Source organism: Sorghum bicolor, chromosome 1 (genome assembly GCF_000003195.3).
Source record: "Sorghum bicolor cultivar BTx623 chromosome 1, Sorghum_bicolor_NCBIv3, whole genome shotgun sequence".
Taxonomy (NCBI): Eukaryota; Viridiplantae; Streptophyta; class Magnoliopsida; order Poales; family Poaceae; genus Sorghum; species Sorghum bicolor.
The window spans coordinates 65073040-65089629 of NC_012870.2; the positions used below are offsets into that span (position 1 = coordinate 65073040).

Genomic DNA, 16590 nt, shown 5'->3' on the forward strand with positions numbered 1-16590 from the left:
CACACCCTACCCACGATCGAAATACAGGGGCGAAGGGACGTCAGGATTCACTGACAGGATGGTTCGCTGTCCCGTTACCATCCGACGACGGACGTGCAGCGAGCAAGCAGCTCACTGCGAACGTCGCCGTCGCCATCGGTCTGCAGCTGATCGGTTATTTGACAACCGACGTGTAAGTGTTCTGTACGTTCCCACTCTGCACACAACATGCATCTTCAAAGCCAACGTTTGCCGTGGCATTACCATCACCAAAATTGCACCATCGGAACTGAGAATAAAATTCCCTGCACTTTATCTCATTTACATCGGTGGTTGTATCTTGCACACGGTTCATTTACCATACATACATCCAAACTTTCCTCATCAATTTTTCGTCGTCAGGTACTTCTAATAAATACCAGAAACCTCGGGGGCAGCTCCTCTTCACTGCCATGATTTTGGAAGTCGCCGCAGTAGAAACTCAGAGTATTGTGCACCTGTTCAAGCCAAGAGACGAGAAGATCCTCCTCGCAGAGGGCCACAAGCGGCCAAGAAGCCCAGGCCTCTCTTCCTCGAAGGCGTACTCTGGTTCTCTGGTCGGACTATCCATTGTATTTGCACCTCTATCAGCACTTGTTGCCTCATCAGAGCCTCTTGCACCACCCGCGTCCTTTCCGCCCTCTGATTCTACACCAACTTCAGATATTTCACCCGGCTTCTTGTCAAAGAGTCCTTTGAACTGCTTCCTCGCCTTCTTTTCAGCTTCCTGATTCACATATTGTCCATTTATTGTTAGCTCCAAAGCTTTAACAGTTTGGCTTAATGTTGTTCTGTTGCATACCTGTTCCTTCTGCTTAAGTTTAAGGAGGGCAGCTGTGGCATCCGGTTCTGATGACTTGTCAACGGTAATTATCTATAATAAGAGAATGCGATCACATGCAGATTAGGGCAGTGACAAATTTAGACATGGCACTCAAGTATGGTGTCACTAACCTTCTCAAAATCATTCCTTGCATCATCGAATTCTCCAAGTAACATGAAGGACGTCCCTCGGCGGTAAAGAGCTTTCACATGCACAGGATTTGCGTCCAGCACCTGTAGAGTACATGAAAATATGTTGCTAATTCAGCTTTAGCATCACATAACTTTTCTTTCAAACAGCAAAAAGAGCTTCACCAAGCAAACAAAAAGAATCAGATAACAAGTTCACAAACGTATGTGTTACTGAATTGGTAATACCATGCAAAGGCACATATGCAACTGCTGCTAAATTCCAGGCATGTGATTTCACTCCAAGAGAGGATTAAGTACAACTAAACATCCATATGGACACCAGGTGTCCATACCCCCAACACCAAAATCCTACTTTTGATACAAGTATCAAGAAATTTCTTACCACAAAACCTAACTAGTTGAAAATATATCTCTTGAACAAATCAATATTCCAAGAGAAACCTTACCTTATTACATGTTTCAATGGATTTTCTGTATTCACCCATCTTCTGGTAGCAAAAAGCTACATTTAGATGTAGGGAACTCTACATATGTAACAGAAGAGAAAGTGAATAAATCATTTAGTATTGCTTACTGGAGAGTGCAAGAAAATGGTCAGGTGACCCGTGCATCAAAATGCCTATGGTAAGAGAAAAATTGGAGCCGAGTATTATCATCATACTCTTGAATTAGCAAAGATTTTTCCTTCATCATCATCATGAGGATGCACGTGGTTATATTCCCTAAGCACCTGCATGCATAGAGGTTAGAAGAGCCCATGTTAGCAAAATATTTAAAATACAGTTTACATTTAAATGTGAAACTATTTCACATCTCAGCAACTTCTTGCATTAGGCAAAGTGGAGTTTTGTGGGTTTCTCATAACAAGTTAACAACTGCCGGGAATTGCATGCTAGCTTGTGCTGTCAAGTAAACAGAGGATGAGAGGAATTACCGAATTAGGAAATATGCTATTAATAAGACGGTAAAGGAAAACCTTCAAGATGTAGTGGCCCTATTTAGGTTTTAATTCACTATGTTCACAGCTCAATCATGACAAAGATAAAGAGTGCTCAGAGGAGAGAAGAGGGAGAGGGAAAAATATGGGATGTGTTTGTCATATCAATTTTTTGTTTGTCATCTTTTAAGATGTATATTACTTTAATATAAAATAGATCCCATGTTTGTCATTTCCCTATTCTTTAACAGTTTTGCTTTGATCAACTACTATATGACATCTGTAATGAGTGAACTTGTGCATGGGGTGGACCACTCACCACGAGTCGAGAATGAGGTAATCTGTGATTGGTGGCTTCCGATCAATACTTTGATTCCAGGACATTCAAAAAGTAGAGTGAACTCGTTGATCACCTTGTTAGCATGGATGATTTGGAGACACAGACATGAGTGTTTTGAATGGTGCTCCATCAAGTGTCCAGGTTTTTTTAGAACTTTTTAAGGGAATGGCTAGTGCAAAAGGTTTGGTGCAGCTTTTGACTGCTGCCTCTTAAAGGTCGTTTTAGTTGTTTCAGTCGATTTTTTTAGGTGTGTATGTTATTTGCACAAGTAATATGTGGTGTGAGTTGTGTCTTGTAATTATTTTCTCTCCTTATTGCAAAGATACAAAGTACGCAGGGGGGCGGAGCCTAGTGGAGGGCAAACTGGGACAGCAATTCATTCAATTTTCAAACCAGAGCAAAACTGAACTGTAATAAAAAAAAAGGGCTTCACTCAATATAGGATATGGTCACACAACAATAATTCAATTATGATAAGCGACAATTTATGGAGTACAAATTGCAGACCAGTGGAAGCCATACCTTATCATATTTCGCCTTTGCAAGTTCGAACTTTCCTTCTTTAAACAGTCTGTTACCCTGAGAAAAGGCCCCCAGTTTAGAACTAGTTGTTAATCAACTCAAAATGACAAACAAGTCAATGCATATCAAGGACATGTATTTGACAGCAGATACATAATCAACATGTGTCATGTAACTAAGTATTGGTTGAAACATAGAATGAAACCACCAGCAAATTCAGACTCAGCTGACAGACTATGCTTCAAGGCTTTCACATATTCACTACTGACATCTTAAACAAAATTGGCCATCTTCAGAAACATCATTGTATTTTTATCAAGCAATTCAAAACGCAGTTAACAGTTTGCTCATATGAAAACAAAAATGTATAAACATCTCAGCAAAACTGCACTTATGACAAACTCACTGGGATAAAAATTTGCATAAGTTGAGCAAAAATGATTTTCAGTCAGTATACCGTGTTCTTTATTTTGTCCGCCTCATCCATGATTTCTTCGAAAGTTAAGCCAGTCCAATCCTACAGTACAATTGGACCAGTCGTCAGAAGAAAAAAGAATCAATAGCTAAAACTATAGGAGAGTGGGAAAATACAATATAAACATTAGGTGTAAATGCAGATGTTTCCAGTGTATCAGGCTAGGAAATGCTTTGCTTCCAACAAAAAAGAAACATTAAAAGTAGGGGAAAAGGAAAGGCATCTAGTCTGTGTCTTTGTGGTCTATTCCAAGTAGCACTAGGCCACTAGCTATACATTCTTTTGTTATTTAGCACAATAAAAGGATACATGTAACACAAGGGGCAAAACCATCACTAATCAAAATGGATGTGTGCCAAGAACTGTAAAACTCACTGAAGTCAGAGAAAATATTGATCAATGGCAAAAACATTGCACAGGAGCAGAATGCGGAGTAACGATTGCTATCATCTCAAAGTGAAATAAGGTCTGTTACCTTGGGCATTTCGAATCCAAGTAGTTCAATTTCCCACTGAACATGAGCTCCTTCAGGAACATTTGCTGGCCTGTTGCAATTAAAAAATATTATTCTGAAAGCTCCATTATAAAAAGGGACTCCAATATAATGGTAGGTACAACCTTGGGAACTTATCATATGCAAAATCTGGTGGGCAGGTGACAATAGATTTTTCACCAGGAAGCATTAGCCGAACACACATTTCAAATCCCTCTGGAACCTACAAAATGCTTTGCTGATTTGTAAATATAACAGCAAAATTTCATTCAGTAAAATCGTTGTATAATGTGACAGATTAATGTGCTAATATTTACCAAGCCTTCTCCAGAACAGAATTCCAATGGTTCACCATCATTATCGACATGTGTATCATAAAACACTGACTTTGGCTCATCAAGGAGCATGCCCTTATAATGCACTTTTAATAAGCTATCATGAAGAGGACAGTCCATTGGAAATTCACCTGATATTTGTAAGGAAGGCGAAGAAGCATAATAAGTATAACTATCAAATGACATAATCAAAATAAAGAACATACACAATCAAAATTAAATGATTTAAATTACATCTGCAAGTTTTATTTAGTGAAGAATTTGGAGATTTCTAGTAAAATAAAATAATAAATAATGGACTAGTTTGCCTAATATTACATTCTTAAAGCTTCCCTGAATATGATCTCAAGTCATCACTGACGGAGCACATCTGAATTTTGAATTTTGATTGTTTTTAGTGCTATTGCTCGGATTGACAGAGCACGGTCAACAGATAGATCAACTTTTTTATCGAACATGCAGGAGAACTGTGCATCATTTCATTAAGAAGAAAAGATTACATAGAGTAAAAGGGGAGAAGAGTCCCCAAACAAACATACACATACACACACACAATTGGGAAACTGGTTGGTGATCAGAAGTTCTGTCATCCATATTAGCGAAAAAGTAATTAATACTGAAAGTAGGGAAAGCCAACAGGCTTAGATTACTTGATAGTAGATTACAAAGGGTTTACATATATATAGGGATCACAGGAGGGTGGCCCAATGGGACCGGCTGAGTGTGAACGGGCCTGTCCAGCCTAGCAGGGCACAGGAAGCTAAGAGATACATAAATGAGTAATTAATTCTAACACCCCCCCCCCCCCCCCCCCCCCCCCGCAGTCGGAACGTTGATGGAACGAACGTTCAGACTGGAACAGAACTCCATGAACACCGAAGAAGGAAGTCCCTTGGTGAAGACGTCGGCGAACTGTGAGGTGGTGGGAACATGAAGAACACGAACAGCACCGATGGCGACACGTTCACGGACGAAGTGAAGGTCAATTTCCACGTGCTTGGTGCGTTGATGCTGAATGGGGTTGGAGGAGAGGTAGACGGCGCTGACGTTGTCGCAGTAGATGATGGAGGCGGACTGCAGAGGATGGTGCAGTTCCTGTAGGAGTTGCTGCAGCCACGAAACTTCAGCGACACCATTTGCAACAGCTCGGTACTCGGCCTCGGCGCTGGACCGAGAGACGGTGGGCTGCCTCTTGGATGACCAGGAAACGAGGCTGCCACCAAGGAAAACAGCATATCCAGAGGTGGAGCGTCGTGTATCAGGGCAGCCGGCCCAATCCGCATCAGTGTACACCACAAGTTGTGTGGGAGCAGACCGAGGGATGATCAAGCCAAAATGGAGAGTGCCCTGAAGATATCGAAGGATCCGCTTGGCAGCCACAAGATGAACTTCCCGAGGATCATGCATGTGGAGGCAGATTTGCTGAACGGCATATGCAATGTCAGGCCGGGTGAATGTTAGGTACTGGAGCGCACCTGCGAGACTGCGGTAGGCAGTGGGATCAGCAACAGGAGGACCGGCATCTGCAGAAACTTTGGCGCATGTGTCGACAGGAGTAGAACAAGGTTTGCACTCACTCATCCCATGGCGAGCAAGGATGTCCAAGGTGTACTGACGCTGTGACAGAGTGAGGTTGTCCTTGTGGCGCTGGACTGCCACACCAAGAAAGTGATGGAGAGTGCCAAGGTCCTTCATGGCAAATTCTTTCTTGAGTGCCTCAATCACACGGTGTAAGAGCTGAACGGAGGAGGCAGTAATGACGATGTCGTCAACATATAGCAGCAAGTAGACTGTCTCGGTGCCATGGCGATAAATAAAGAGGGATGTGTCTGACTTGGCTTCACTGAAACCCAGAGACAGCAGGAAGGAGGCGAACCGGCTGTACCATGCGCGCGGCGCCTGCTTTAGGCCGTAGAGGGATCTGTTGAGCTTGCAGACATGTCCAGGAAGTGCAGGATCAGCAAAACCAGTGGGCTGAGAGCAGTAAACAGTCTCTGACAAAGTCCCGTGGAGGAAAGCATTCTTCACATCAAGTTGATGGATGGGCCAGTCCCGGGAATGAGCCAAGGTGAGGACAGTGCGAACGGTGGCGGGCTTGACAACGGGGCTGAATGTCTCATCATAGTCAACGCCGGGACGTTGGGTGAACCCACGAAGGACCCACCGAGCCTTGTACCTGTCCAAAGAACCATCTGCATGAAACTTATGTTTGAATATCCACTTGCCGGTGACCACATTATCCTTGGCAGGGCGAGGAACGAGATCCCAAGTGTTGTTGTCCAGCAGAGCAGCATATTCTTCTTCCATGGCACGACGCCAGTGAGGGTTGGCGAGGGCGTCACGGCAAGACTGCGGTATTGGTGACAGAGGCTCGGCATGCATGGCGAGCCGCGGTTGACGGTAACCGGACTTCCCACGGGTTGCCATGCCATGATCGTTGGTGACCGGCGGGATGGGAACAGTCCCTATGGTAGGTCCATGCTTGACATAGCGAGGTGGTGAGGGAACCATGCTGGAGCGTCGAGGAAGAGGTCCACCAGTGGGCTCAGGCGGCGAGCTGGAGGTGGGTGCGCGCCGAGTGTAGACTTGGACGACTGGTGGCTTGCTGAAGAGGGGTGCTGGAGGCGGCTGTACAGGAGCCGCTGCCATGGGCACTGGTGAAGGAGGTGCCGGAGCCGCTGCCATGGGCACCGGTGAAGGAGGTGCCGTGGGCGCCTGGACAGCAGCAGCCGGTGAAGGGGGCGCCGTGGGCGCCTGAACAGCAGCAGCCGGTGAGGGAGGTGCCGTGAGCACCTGAACAACAGCAGGCGCCTGTACAGCAGCAGGTGCCTGTACAGACTGAGCTGAAGACGGTGCTGGAACACCCAGCGGCCGCCTGGGCACTGGGAAACCCGGCGGAGGCGACCCGGGCGCTGATATGTCCAAGTTGGGCACCAGCTGGTGAGGAGTAGTTGCTGGTACGTTACTAGCAGCCCGAGTTGTACCTGCAGGTGAAACTGAAACTGACGAAGAATCGTCATTAGTTAGAAAATCAAGCTCGTGTGGTGGTGCCAGCGAGCGACGAAGGGAGAAAGGAAAGGTGGTTTCGTCGAAAACGACATGTCGGGAGATAATGACACGGTTTGTGGCGACATCGAGGCACTTGTAGCCCTTGTGATTAGGAGAATAGCCAAGAAAGGCACACAAGGAGGAGCGCGGCGCGAGCTTGTGGGGAGTGGTGGCGGTGAGGTTGGGGTAGCAGGTGCACCCGAAAGCTCGGAGGTCGTGGTAGGAAGGTAGAGTGCCATGGAGAGCGAAGAAAGGGGTGCTCATGTGCAGGGTTTTGGTTGGGAGGCGATTGAGAAGAAGTGTGGCTGTGGCAAGAGCATCGGCCCAATAGGTGGGGGGCATGGATGCTTGAATGAGCAAGGTGCGGGTGACATTGTTGACGGTGCGAATCATGCGCTCGGCTTTGCCATTCTGCTGTGAGGTGTAGGGGCAAGACATGCGAAGAGTAACACCTTTGGCAGAGAAGGAAGCACGAGATGTGGAGTTGTCAAACTCACGCCCGTTGTCGCACTACACAGACTTGATGGTGCAAGCAAACTGAGTGAGCGCATAAGAGAAAAAATGCGAAAGAGCAGTAAAAGTGTCGGATTTTAGCTTAAGGGGAAAGGTCCAAAGAAAATGCGAGTAATCATCCACAATAACGAGATAGTATTTGAAACCAGATACACTGACGATCGGAGACGTCCATACGTCACAATGTATCAAGTCAAAAATATGAGATGCTCGCGACAAGGAATTGGTAAAGGGTAAGCGAACATGGCGTCCGAGTTGACACGCATGACATAGGGTGTCATCATCGAGCTTGCTGCAGACGATGGAGGATGACTTGGCAAGGGTCTGAAGAGCGGCCTTCCCGGGGTGGCCAAGACGACGATGCCAAGTAGTCGAGGAAGGAGTCGCCACAAGAGCACAGGAACCAGATGGTGAGGTCGGTAGCTGCAGGGTGTAAAGAGGTCCCGAGCTGTCACAACGAAGGAGGAGGTTCCTGGTGCGAAGATCCTTCACAGAAACACCGAGAGGGTCAAACTCAACAGATACAAAATTATCAATGGTGAATTGGCGAATTGATAAAAGGTTTTTAATGATATCGGGGGCAATAAGAACATTATTGAGGTGGAACGGGCCATTGAGGGTAGAGTAGCCGGTACCGACAACCGGAAGGGTGGCGCCGTTGCCTACAACAATGGAGGAAGGAAAAGAGGAGGTGGGTAACATGGTGACCATACCAGGGTTGCCAGCTATGTGAGAAGAAGCGCCCGAGTCGAAGACCCACTCCGAGGAGCTTGGTGGCGGGGTGAGTGCCACGGTGCTGAAGGCGCTTGCAAGGGACTCAGGTGTCCAGGGCGACCAGGTTGGAGAGGCTGCCTGAGGTTGTGCTGGGTAGAACGCCCCAGGAGCCGGAGGAGACGCGTAGTAGGCCGCCAGAGCGTGCTGTGGCGGAGGGGCGCGCGGTGGGGGGCTGCGTGAGCCTCCAGGGGCGGAGCCGGGCCACATGTGAATGGACCCGGTCCACGGGTTGAGGACGGAGGGCCATGGTGCTGCACCCAGCACGCTGCCCGGCGCGCCACCCTGCGAGCCACCTTGCGGACTGCCCTGCGCGCTGCCCTGAGGACTGCCTTGGCCGCGTCCACCACGATGGCGTCGCCCACGGCCGTTGCCAGACGAAGCCCCCCCAGCAGCCTGGTGAGGGCGCGGGAAAGCAGGTGCAGAAGAAGTCGTCGGGGAAGCAGGGGCCTTGCTGTAGGACGAGGCAACAAGGGCCGAGGGAGGGCCTGAGGGAGGTGCCATGTTCAGCTCAGCCAAACGCAGATCAGCACGAACATCTGCAAATGAGGGAAAGGGCCTCTGGCGAGTTATCAGTTGTGACATGAACTGAAATCTCTCATTGAGGCCGCGCAGAACGTTCAGTACGAGCGTGCGGTCCGGGATGGGTTCGCCAAGGTCGGCAAGAGCATCAGCCATGGTCTTCATCTTGCGGCAGTAGTCATCGACGGAGAGGGCGCCTTGGCAGAGAGTACGGAACTCAGCGTCAAGGAGCATAGCGCGAGACTCCCGATTGTTTAGGAACTGTTGTTCCAGTCCAAGCCATGCTGCCCGAGCAGAGATGCCGTCCTGCTCGTGAACGACGTCCAGGAGGTCGGGGGAGATGGTGTTGAAAAGCCAGGAGACGACGACGCAGTCCATGCGTGACCAAGCCGGATCGTGAGGGCGCAGGTCGTCGCAGAGGACATGATCCTTCAAGGCGAAGCGGCCGAGGATGAGCAGGACGTACCCGCGCCACTTGGAGTAGTTCGAAGCCTGAAGATCGAGGACGACTGGGATCAGGTTCTTGATGTTCTGGACTGCGGCGGCCTGGCTGTGGAGACGAGCAACTGCCGCTGCTTCAGAAGAGACGGAGTGGGCATCCTCGTCGTCCAGTGTGTCGTCGGTGGGAGAGCCGCCACGGAGGCGAGCCCGGAGGGCCACGGCCTGCTGCTCCAAGAGGTCTGCCTGCGCGCGCTCTGTGTCGAGAGCGGCGGCGGCGAGGCGGACACGCTCCTGGGCTGCGGCTGCCTTCTTCAGGATGTCAGCCTCCGCCTGAAGTTCCAGGCTGCGCTCGGAGTTGGAGGAGTGCAGGGCGGCGGCTTCGTCTTCAAGCCGCTGGGCAGCGGCGAGGGCCTCGTCGCGAAGTTTGGTGGCGTCGGAGGCAGCCAGGGCGCCTGAGGCAGAGGCCGCGGCCATGGGTGCGCGCGGAAGACGGACGAACGCGCGCGGGGACCGGGCGGAAGATGGGGCGGACGCTGCGACCGAACAGGTGGGCGCGAGCGCCAAGAGGAGCGGAAGCAGAGAGGATCGGGAGGGTGGGAAACGGGTCCCAGGGCCCGATTAGCGAGATACCATGAAAGTAGGGAAAGCCAACAGGCTTAGATTACTTGATAGTAGATTACAAAGGGTTTACATATATATAGGGATCACAGGAGGGTGGCCCAATGGGACCGGCCGAGTGTGAACGGGCCTGTCCAGCCTAGCAGGGCACAGGAAGCTAAGAGATACATAAATGAGTAATTAATTCTAACAAATACAACAAGTTGCAGTGGTTCAAAAAGAAACACAAAAATCTTGTATGTAGTACAAGCTAACCAAACCTGCAAAAAGTTCAATATCAAATTCATCTTTGATATAGATTCCAAATTAGCACATGATGGATAATGCTGGATGGGTTGCTTCTATATTGTTTCTTGACTGAGTTTCATTTCTGGCTTACTGTATGTGTAGTACAGAGTACACACATGATATTTTGACGATTTTTTTTGAAACATTGCAATATGCTGCATTTGCAAATGGGAATACCGCAACCCTTAGATACAAACCTGACAGCTATATATAAATAACTTTGTTCTAGTTAAAGTAGAAAACCTGTTGAGGATGGATCCTTTAGAATTCATTTACTTCCCTAGTCTTTAAATTATCTACAAGAGTTAATCTTTCTGCCAATAAAACTAAAAGAAGTTATCTCGCACCCCCTCCCCCCCCCCCCCTCCCCACACACCCACCCACAAACAGACACACAAATGACAGAAGTGTGAACTTTGGGAAATAAAAATGTTCGAATTGGGCAGTAGGTGAATTTTGGAAAAAAAAAAGTGACCATTGATAGCATTGTCTTGTGAATGATAAATTGTACTAGGGAAGTGTGAACATGGAAGGTCATAGGAGACACGGAAAGAAACTTGCATCCCCACAAAAACCATACAATTATGAATTATGAATGTGAAACAAAGTGTAAGATTATCTACCTTTTCCATCAACTACACGTCGTTTTATTAGGCGACCATCACCAAGCATGTCTCTCACCTGTTAATGCATTCATCACACAACCTTTTTATGTAGTTTAGCATGGAAAGGTTACACCTTTCTTAAGAACAGAATAAAAGGTACATCTAAAAGAAAGATTGTGATCTTAACTTTGGATAATTCAAATGAATCAAAATACTTAGAATCCCCAAATCTCTTTCATCTACATATTTAGCTGAGAGAACCAGTGTAATCTAATATGTCATGAACCCTCCATACCTGACCAGTGAGCACAGCAAGTGATTTTGGTAACTCAACTATCGATGAAGCATATCTGGAAATTTAAAGGTCATAACCTTGTTCCAGTATTAGCACCCAGTTCTCTGCTGCTGATTTTAATCTATCTAATCAAAAGTTGAAATACACTCTAATTCTAAGTCTCAAGCAATATGATTCAAACTCCTTGGGTAAATGCATTTTGTATCTACACAACCATCGAAGAAGCCAAAAAAATTGAGACCTACAAATTCATGAACATGGAAGACTGCATGACAGTTTCTTAATGGACGTGGTTGGCAGGTGGTGACCCTAGACCCAATCTTCAAACACTTATGCAGATTGGTGAATGGAAGCAAGCAGGTGGATCCACAACATATAACAGTCAATTGGTTCAATTCTCAATTGGTTGTCAAATTAGTAAAGGGATAACTAGGATGGGTCAATGATCACTGTGACTGGGCCCTGTTTCCTAATTTGGTGGCCTAAATAGGAATACTGTCATGCTGGTTAGTGGCTTTGATATGGAACTGTCTGCTAAATGAATGATTTAGAAGGTGAATGTGTGGCTTCAGGGACCTTGTTCTAAAACACCGTTCAAAGAATAAATGCACGATGCCTTGCAGTCATTACACACCACAGAATTATTTTCAATGCAGTGTTCTGGTAGACAAAGGATAACGATCTGGTGAAATAAAATAAAGTACAACCATTGACTACATTATTATCCAATATAATCTGTTGTTCTTTGAAGAAACAGCCAAAGACAATCATGGGATGTCCTCAAAAATACAGCAGTCCCTAATTCTAATTCAAAATTACTAGAGATGAATGAATATGAAGATGGCTAACACTAACACAATGAAAGGAATAGTTAGCTATGATTGTACCTGGATAAACTGAACCAGTTCGATGTAAAAATGAACTTCTTCGAGGCCTTCAAGCTGTGGCATTAGTGAGGACTTTGTCAAATAAGTACCGCTGACAAAAATAATTGCCTTCTCCTTGCGTGCCATTGTTCCAATGCCCATCTCAAGCCCTTTAGGTACCTAAACTAGAACAGTAACAAGGATATTGCAACAAATAGTAGTTAGGTGGGGGGGGGGGGGGTAAATCAAAATGAACCATATATGCTTTTACTGTCATCTAAACCAATTCAGGTCAAGTATAGAATTGTATTACCACCAACAAGATAGCACTACAGATTGTTCCACTGAATTTAATACTAGATGACACACAGTTCATGTATATGAAAGGAAAACCTGCTAGCCAAACAGATATCTTCCAATGTGCTACAAGCAAACTAGTAAATTTCCATATTATTGTAAAGTACTCCTAAAGGGATAATATAACATTATACTCCCTCCGTTCCAAAATGTAGGTTGTTTTAGTTTTTCCCTAAGTCAAACTTTTCTAACTTTGACCAAGTTATAGAAAAACAAACCAACACCAAATTAGCTTCCATAATCCTCTAAGAAATATATCTTGATAGTATGTTTGCTTAGTATTTAGATGTCATGTCAATGTATAGTTTTTATAAACTTGGTCAAAATTAAAACAGTTCAAAATAGGCCAAAACAAAAACGACCTATAAATTGAAACAGAGGAAGTAACTCCTATGATGAGCACAATGTGTTCTTAATGTATACAGTATTTTTACAATAAGAGTCTGAACGAAAACACTATGTATCTTTATACTGCTACGAAGCAGATATCCTATGTTCCTATTCATACACCAAGAATATCACTGACCTCAGATTTACCAATAGTAAAGAAATATGCCTCTTCTTTACTCGGAATAATTTCTTTTCCATCTGCTGTTCTTGCAGTTATCCTGGAAATGTTAGTTTAGAAAATATTCAGGCAGCTGAAAAAAAATATGATTATATGTATGAAGTCATTAGTCTTACATAAATATTTAAACAGAAATGGCGATTGCAGCAGGCAATGAAGATAAGAATGCAGTAAAGTACAGGAAGGCTGACATCTATACTGGTTTGTTCAAATACTTTAATTTCCAATAGTGCTCGTACTAGCAAATTGTTAAAGTCCAAGAATATATTACTATATTAGTCACAGGTAGGGATGCATCATGCATATGTATACCTAGGTCATCATTAGTTTAGTTCATTTGCATCCTCTTCTTCTTGCTTTGAGGATCTGTATTAGTTTAATTGGATGAGTTTTGGATCGACCCAATTCATCCAAAGAAAGAAAAACTTGAATCCCTAGTTACATGACCTTGAAAGCATTTTGTGCAGGCTGGTGCAACAACAAATGAAACTCAGCATTAATCTCCCCAGTTAACTTTCCTTCAAATTAATCATTAGATGTTTGTATCGTGAGACGTGAAATGTACTAACCTTCTATGTCAATCTGCCAGAAATACACAATATGGGCAATCATGTTGACTGTTTCTAAGCACAAAGATAAAATGGCTAACACGACAAAAGAAAACACATTCACAAATACCTCAATACAGCCAACACATAGGTGATTAGATGAGTACTTTTCTGCAATTTGAAATGTAAATATTTACCGTGCTGTTATTTCATATGGCTCTCTAGGTGTTTCCCATCCCTTGCCTTCTTCAACTATCTGCCGCATTCAAAGGAAAAAACAGTTTGTCACATAGCTGAAGCATCCAGCCTCACATAGTAGACCACTTATAAAACAAATACACAAAAAAAGGAATCTATAATGGCAGTTAAAAACAGCACCAATAACGTTTAAAGAAAACAAAGACTATGAATGATTCCTTTACCAGTACTCTCTCCATTCCAAACTGCAAGTTGTTTTGGCTTTTCTAGGCGCATAGTTTTGCTATGCTCCTAGATATATGCTATGTCTAGATACATAGTAATGTATCTAGAAAATCCAAAATGACTTACAATTTGGAACGGAGAGAGCACTAATTTAATGAAGTAAAAGAAATATCTAACAGGTGCTCCAAGAAAACCAAGAAAAAAAATATTTTTGCTGCAATAAGATAGGAAAGCTGTTCACCTTCTTTACAACCCCTAAATCCTCTGCCACAACCTGACAAAGAAAATAAGCAAAGTAATTAATTAAAAGTAGCAAATATATTCTTTTAACACCACGTTGTACATCAGCCATGGAATCAAGAAATCATCAAGATGGCAGCAGGAGAGAAAATGTGTTTTTAGTTATGACAACAACCTTAAAAATGCTTGTTTTCGTGGAATAGTTAACCTCAACAGCTTTCATATTAGCTGTGATATTATCCAGATAAAATAGAAAACTAAATCCTTACTATAAATAGTTATAGTTTCTTATGTGATGAATATAGTTGTGTCATACTCAAGTCATCACTTAAAGAGATTAACCTTGGCTTTAAAGAAATCCAACATTTCAATCTCAAATTGAAGTTCATCATCTTTCGGAAAGCCATCTGGAGCTGCAACTGGACAATCGTCCTCAGCGTAGTGAATTTTAGGCTGCATTTTGAACTGAAAAAAAATGTAAGAGAGAGAAAAAGAGACAAAAATGACTAAATAACATGCGCATGTATTATTGTTGACAAGTGCATTTTCAAATTGTTGCATTCTCCATGAAACTGAGAAGTGTTTTTGTATAAGAAATACCATAGCAATTTCACCCTTCAGCATTGTTGGGAAGCCTTCAGCAAAGCCTAGGATCATCTTGCTCTTCCCTAAGACAAATCTGAGTGGGATTCCTTTACCTGTAAATTATAACGATAGTAATGAAGATGAATCGAAGAATCAATAATTGAATTGAGTAGGCATATAGATGGGACAAACATTTGGGGTGCAAAATTCATGCGACAGAAAAAAATTATAACAATAGTAATGAAGATGATTCGAAGAATCAATAATTGAATTGAGTAGGCATATAGATGGGACAAACATTTGGGTGCAAAATTCATGCGACAGAAAAAATTCAGATAAAAAAGTATTACAGAAAAGACATAGTAATCTAATATATTGTTCCATAGGATGTAAGGAAGCACTGACATGACAGGTGTTTTCCAAATTGCAGACATATGTGCCAACAAAAACAGCAAAACAGGATGCTTGAAACATAAAATTTAAGCTGTGATTTGTGAAATGCAAGCAGGAAACCACATCTCAGAACAGAGGGGGGAACCATACTATAATTAATATGAAAACAGGATATGGAAGCAACAATCTTTGAAGATACTGCAGTATACATAGTGGTGAAATGTGCTCAGAGATATTGCAACACCTCCGTGCTCCCTTCTAGTAGAATTGATAATAACACCATCCATCGTCCGAGTAGTGCAATGAAGTATAACCTGCACAATTATTACAATGAGAATTATTTAATTTGACCACCTAAAATTCCTTATGCCAACAGTAACAAAAACAGGACTGTATGAAAGCCATTATGGGGGTCAGCAAAAAGTGCAGTCATCAACAATGAAAAATGCCTAGTCCTGAAAAAAAAAAGAATCTACGCTATGTAGGCTGTATGAACAATCCAACAGAAGACTTTCATTTAACCATTATTACTACGGATAAGTTTTGTTAATGCACATTTACAGCACATAGAAGAAAATGACAGCTTATGGAGGATCTCGGCATTACACCAAAAACTTGTGCCAGAAATAGGGTCATTCTATGTAAGAATCAGTAGCCGATTGCACAATTTGTTGGGTGTTAAACAGTGCTCGGCCGCAGAGTGAAACACGTGTTCCTGTTTTTATGTACTTTCACAGTTTCATTGCGCGATATACGAATGGGGAGAGGGCAGGCAGTGGTTGCAACCTGATCGCCCTCTGCAGGGGTGGCATCACCGCTCCCAGACCGTATGATGCCCTTCATCAAGCTCCCAGGTGTAAGCTTCTTCCTCCTGCAGTGCAACAGGAATTTGGCGTGATCAGCTGATCACGAGCAAACAGCAGCAGTTCAACGAACGAAAGGAATGCCTGAATTGCAAAATTCTACAACCGATTTCGGCCCTTTATGCTTCGGAATCCCGAGGGGGGGCGAACTGGGACTGACCTCTTCTCGGCCTCCTCCTCAGCGGGCGACTTCTTCTTCGCGGGCGGCGGGAGTTCGCCGCCGTTGTCGCCGCCATCGTGAGCCATGGCCGAAGCTAAGCTTCAGGGCAGGTTCTCACCGGCCGCCGCGTCGGGACGGGGGAGGGGGAGGGGGAGAGGTAGGGCAAGGGAATACTTCGCTAATCAAGGCCGCCGCGGTCCGTGCGTGGGCGTAGCTGCGCATTAATGGCCGGGATGCGGAGCAGTTGCGGTAGCAGCAGCAGCCAGCACAGCAGCGCCTTGGAGTTGGAAGAAGCGGGTGGATGGGAGTGGGGATGGTGGTGGACTCGCCGGTCGCCGGCGGAGAGTCCAACGAAGCATCGCTCTCTGTCCCGCTGCTAACCTCCCTTTGA

The 16590-nt window shown here is 44.8% G+C and overlaps 1 protein-coding gene across 1 annotated transcript; it reads right to left on the reverse strand.

Annotated features, from left to right (window-relative positions):
* On the reverse strand, window positions 213–16574 carry LOC8080781 (peptidyl-prolyl cis-trans isomerase PASTICCINO1). Its single transcript, XM_002467765.2, has 20 exons — window positions 16200–16574; window positions 15963–16047; window positions 15421–15490; window positions 14799–14896; window positions 14541–14663; window positions 14200–14232; window positions 13733–13791; window positions 12946–13027; window positions 12084–12242; window positions 10920–10977; window positions 4078–4226; window positions 3886–3983; window positions 3743–3812; window positions 3250–3309; window positions 2793–2849; window positions 1655–1723; window positions 1440–1517; window positions 973–1074; window positions 821–892; window positions 213–745 (listed from the first exon to the last, which is right to left on the reverse strand). The coding sequence occupies exons 1-20, from the start codon at window positions 16283–16285 to the stop codon at window positions 461–463; spliced, it is 1893 nt and encodes a 630-aa protein (XP_002467810.1). The 5' UTR covers window positions 16286–16574; the 3' UTR covers window positions 213–460.

Excerpts from the sequence above, each read along its gene's own strand:
- LOC8080781 (XM_002467765.2), bottom strand. The coding sequence starts at position 16,285 with ATGGCTCACGATGGCGGCGACAACGGCGGCGAACTCCCGCCGCCCGCG. Across the intron at positions 14,664-14,798 it reads TGAAGGGTGAAATTGCTATG|TTCAAAATGCAGCCTAAAAT; the intron begins GTATTTCTTATA and ends ATTTTTTTTCAG. Across the intron at positions 893-972 it reads CAAGGAATGATTTTGAGAAG|ATAATTACCGTTGACAAGTC; the intron begins GTTAGTGACACC and ends CTCTTATTATAG.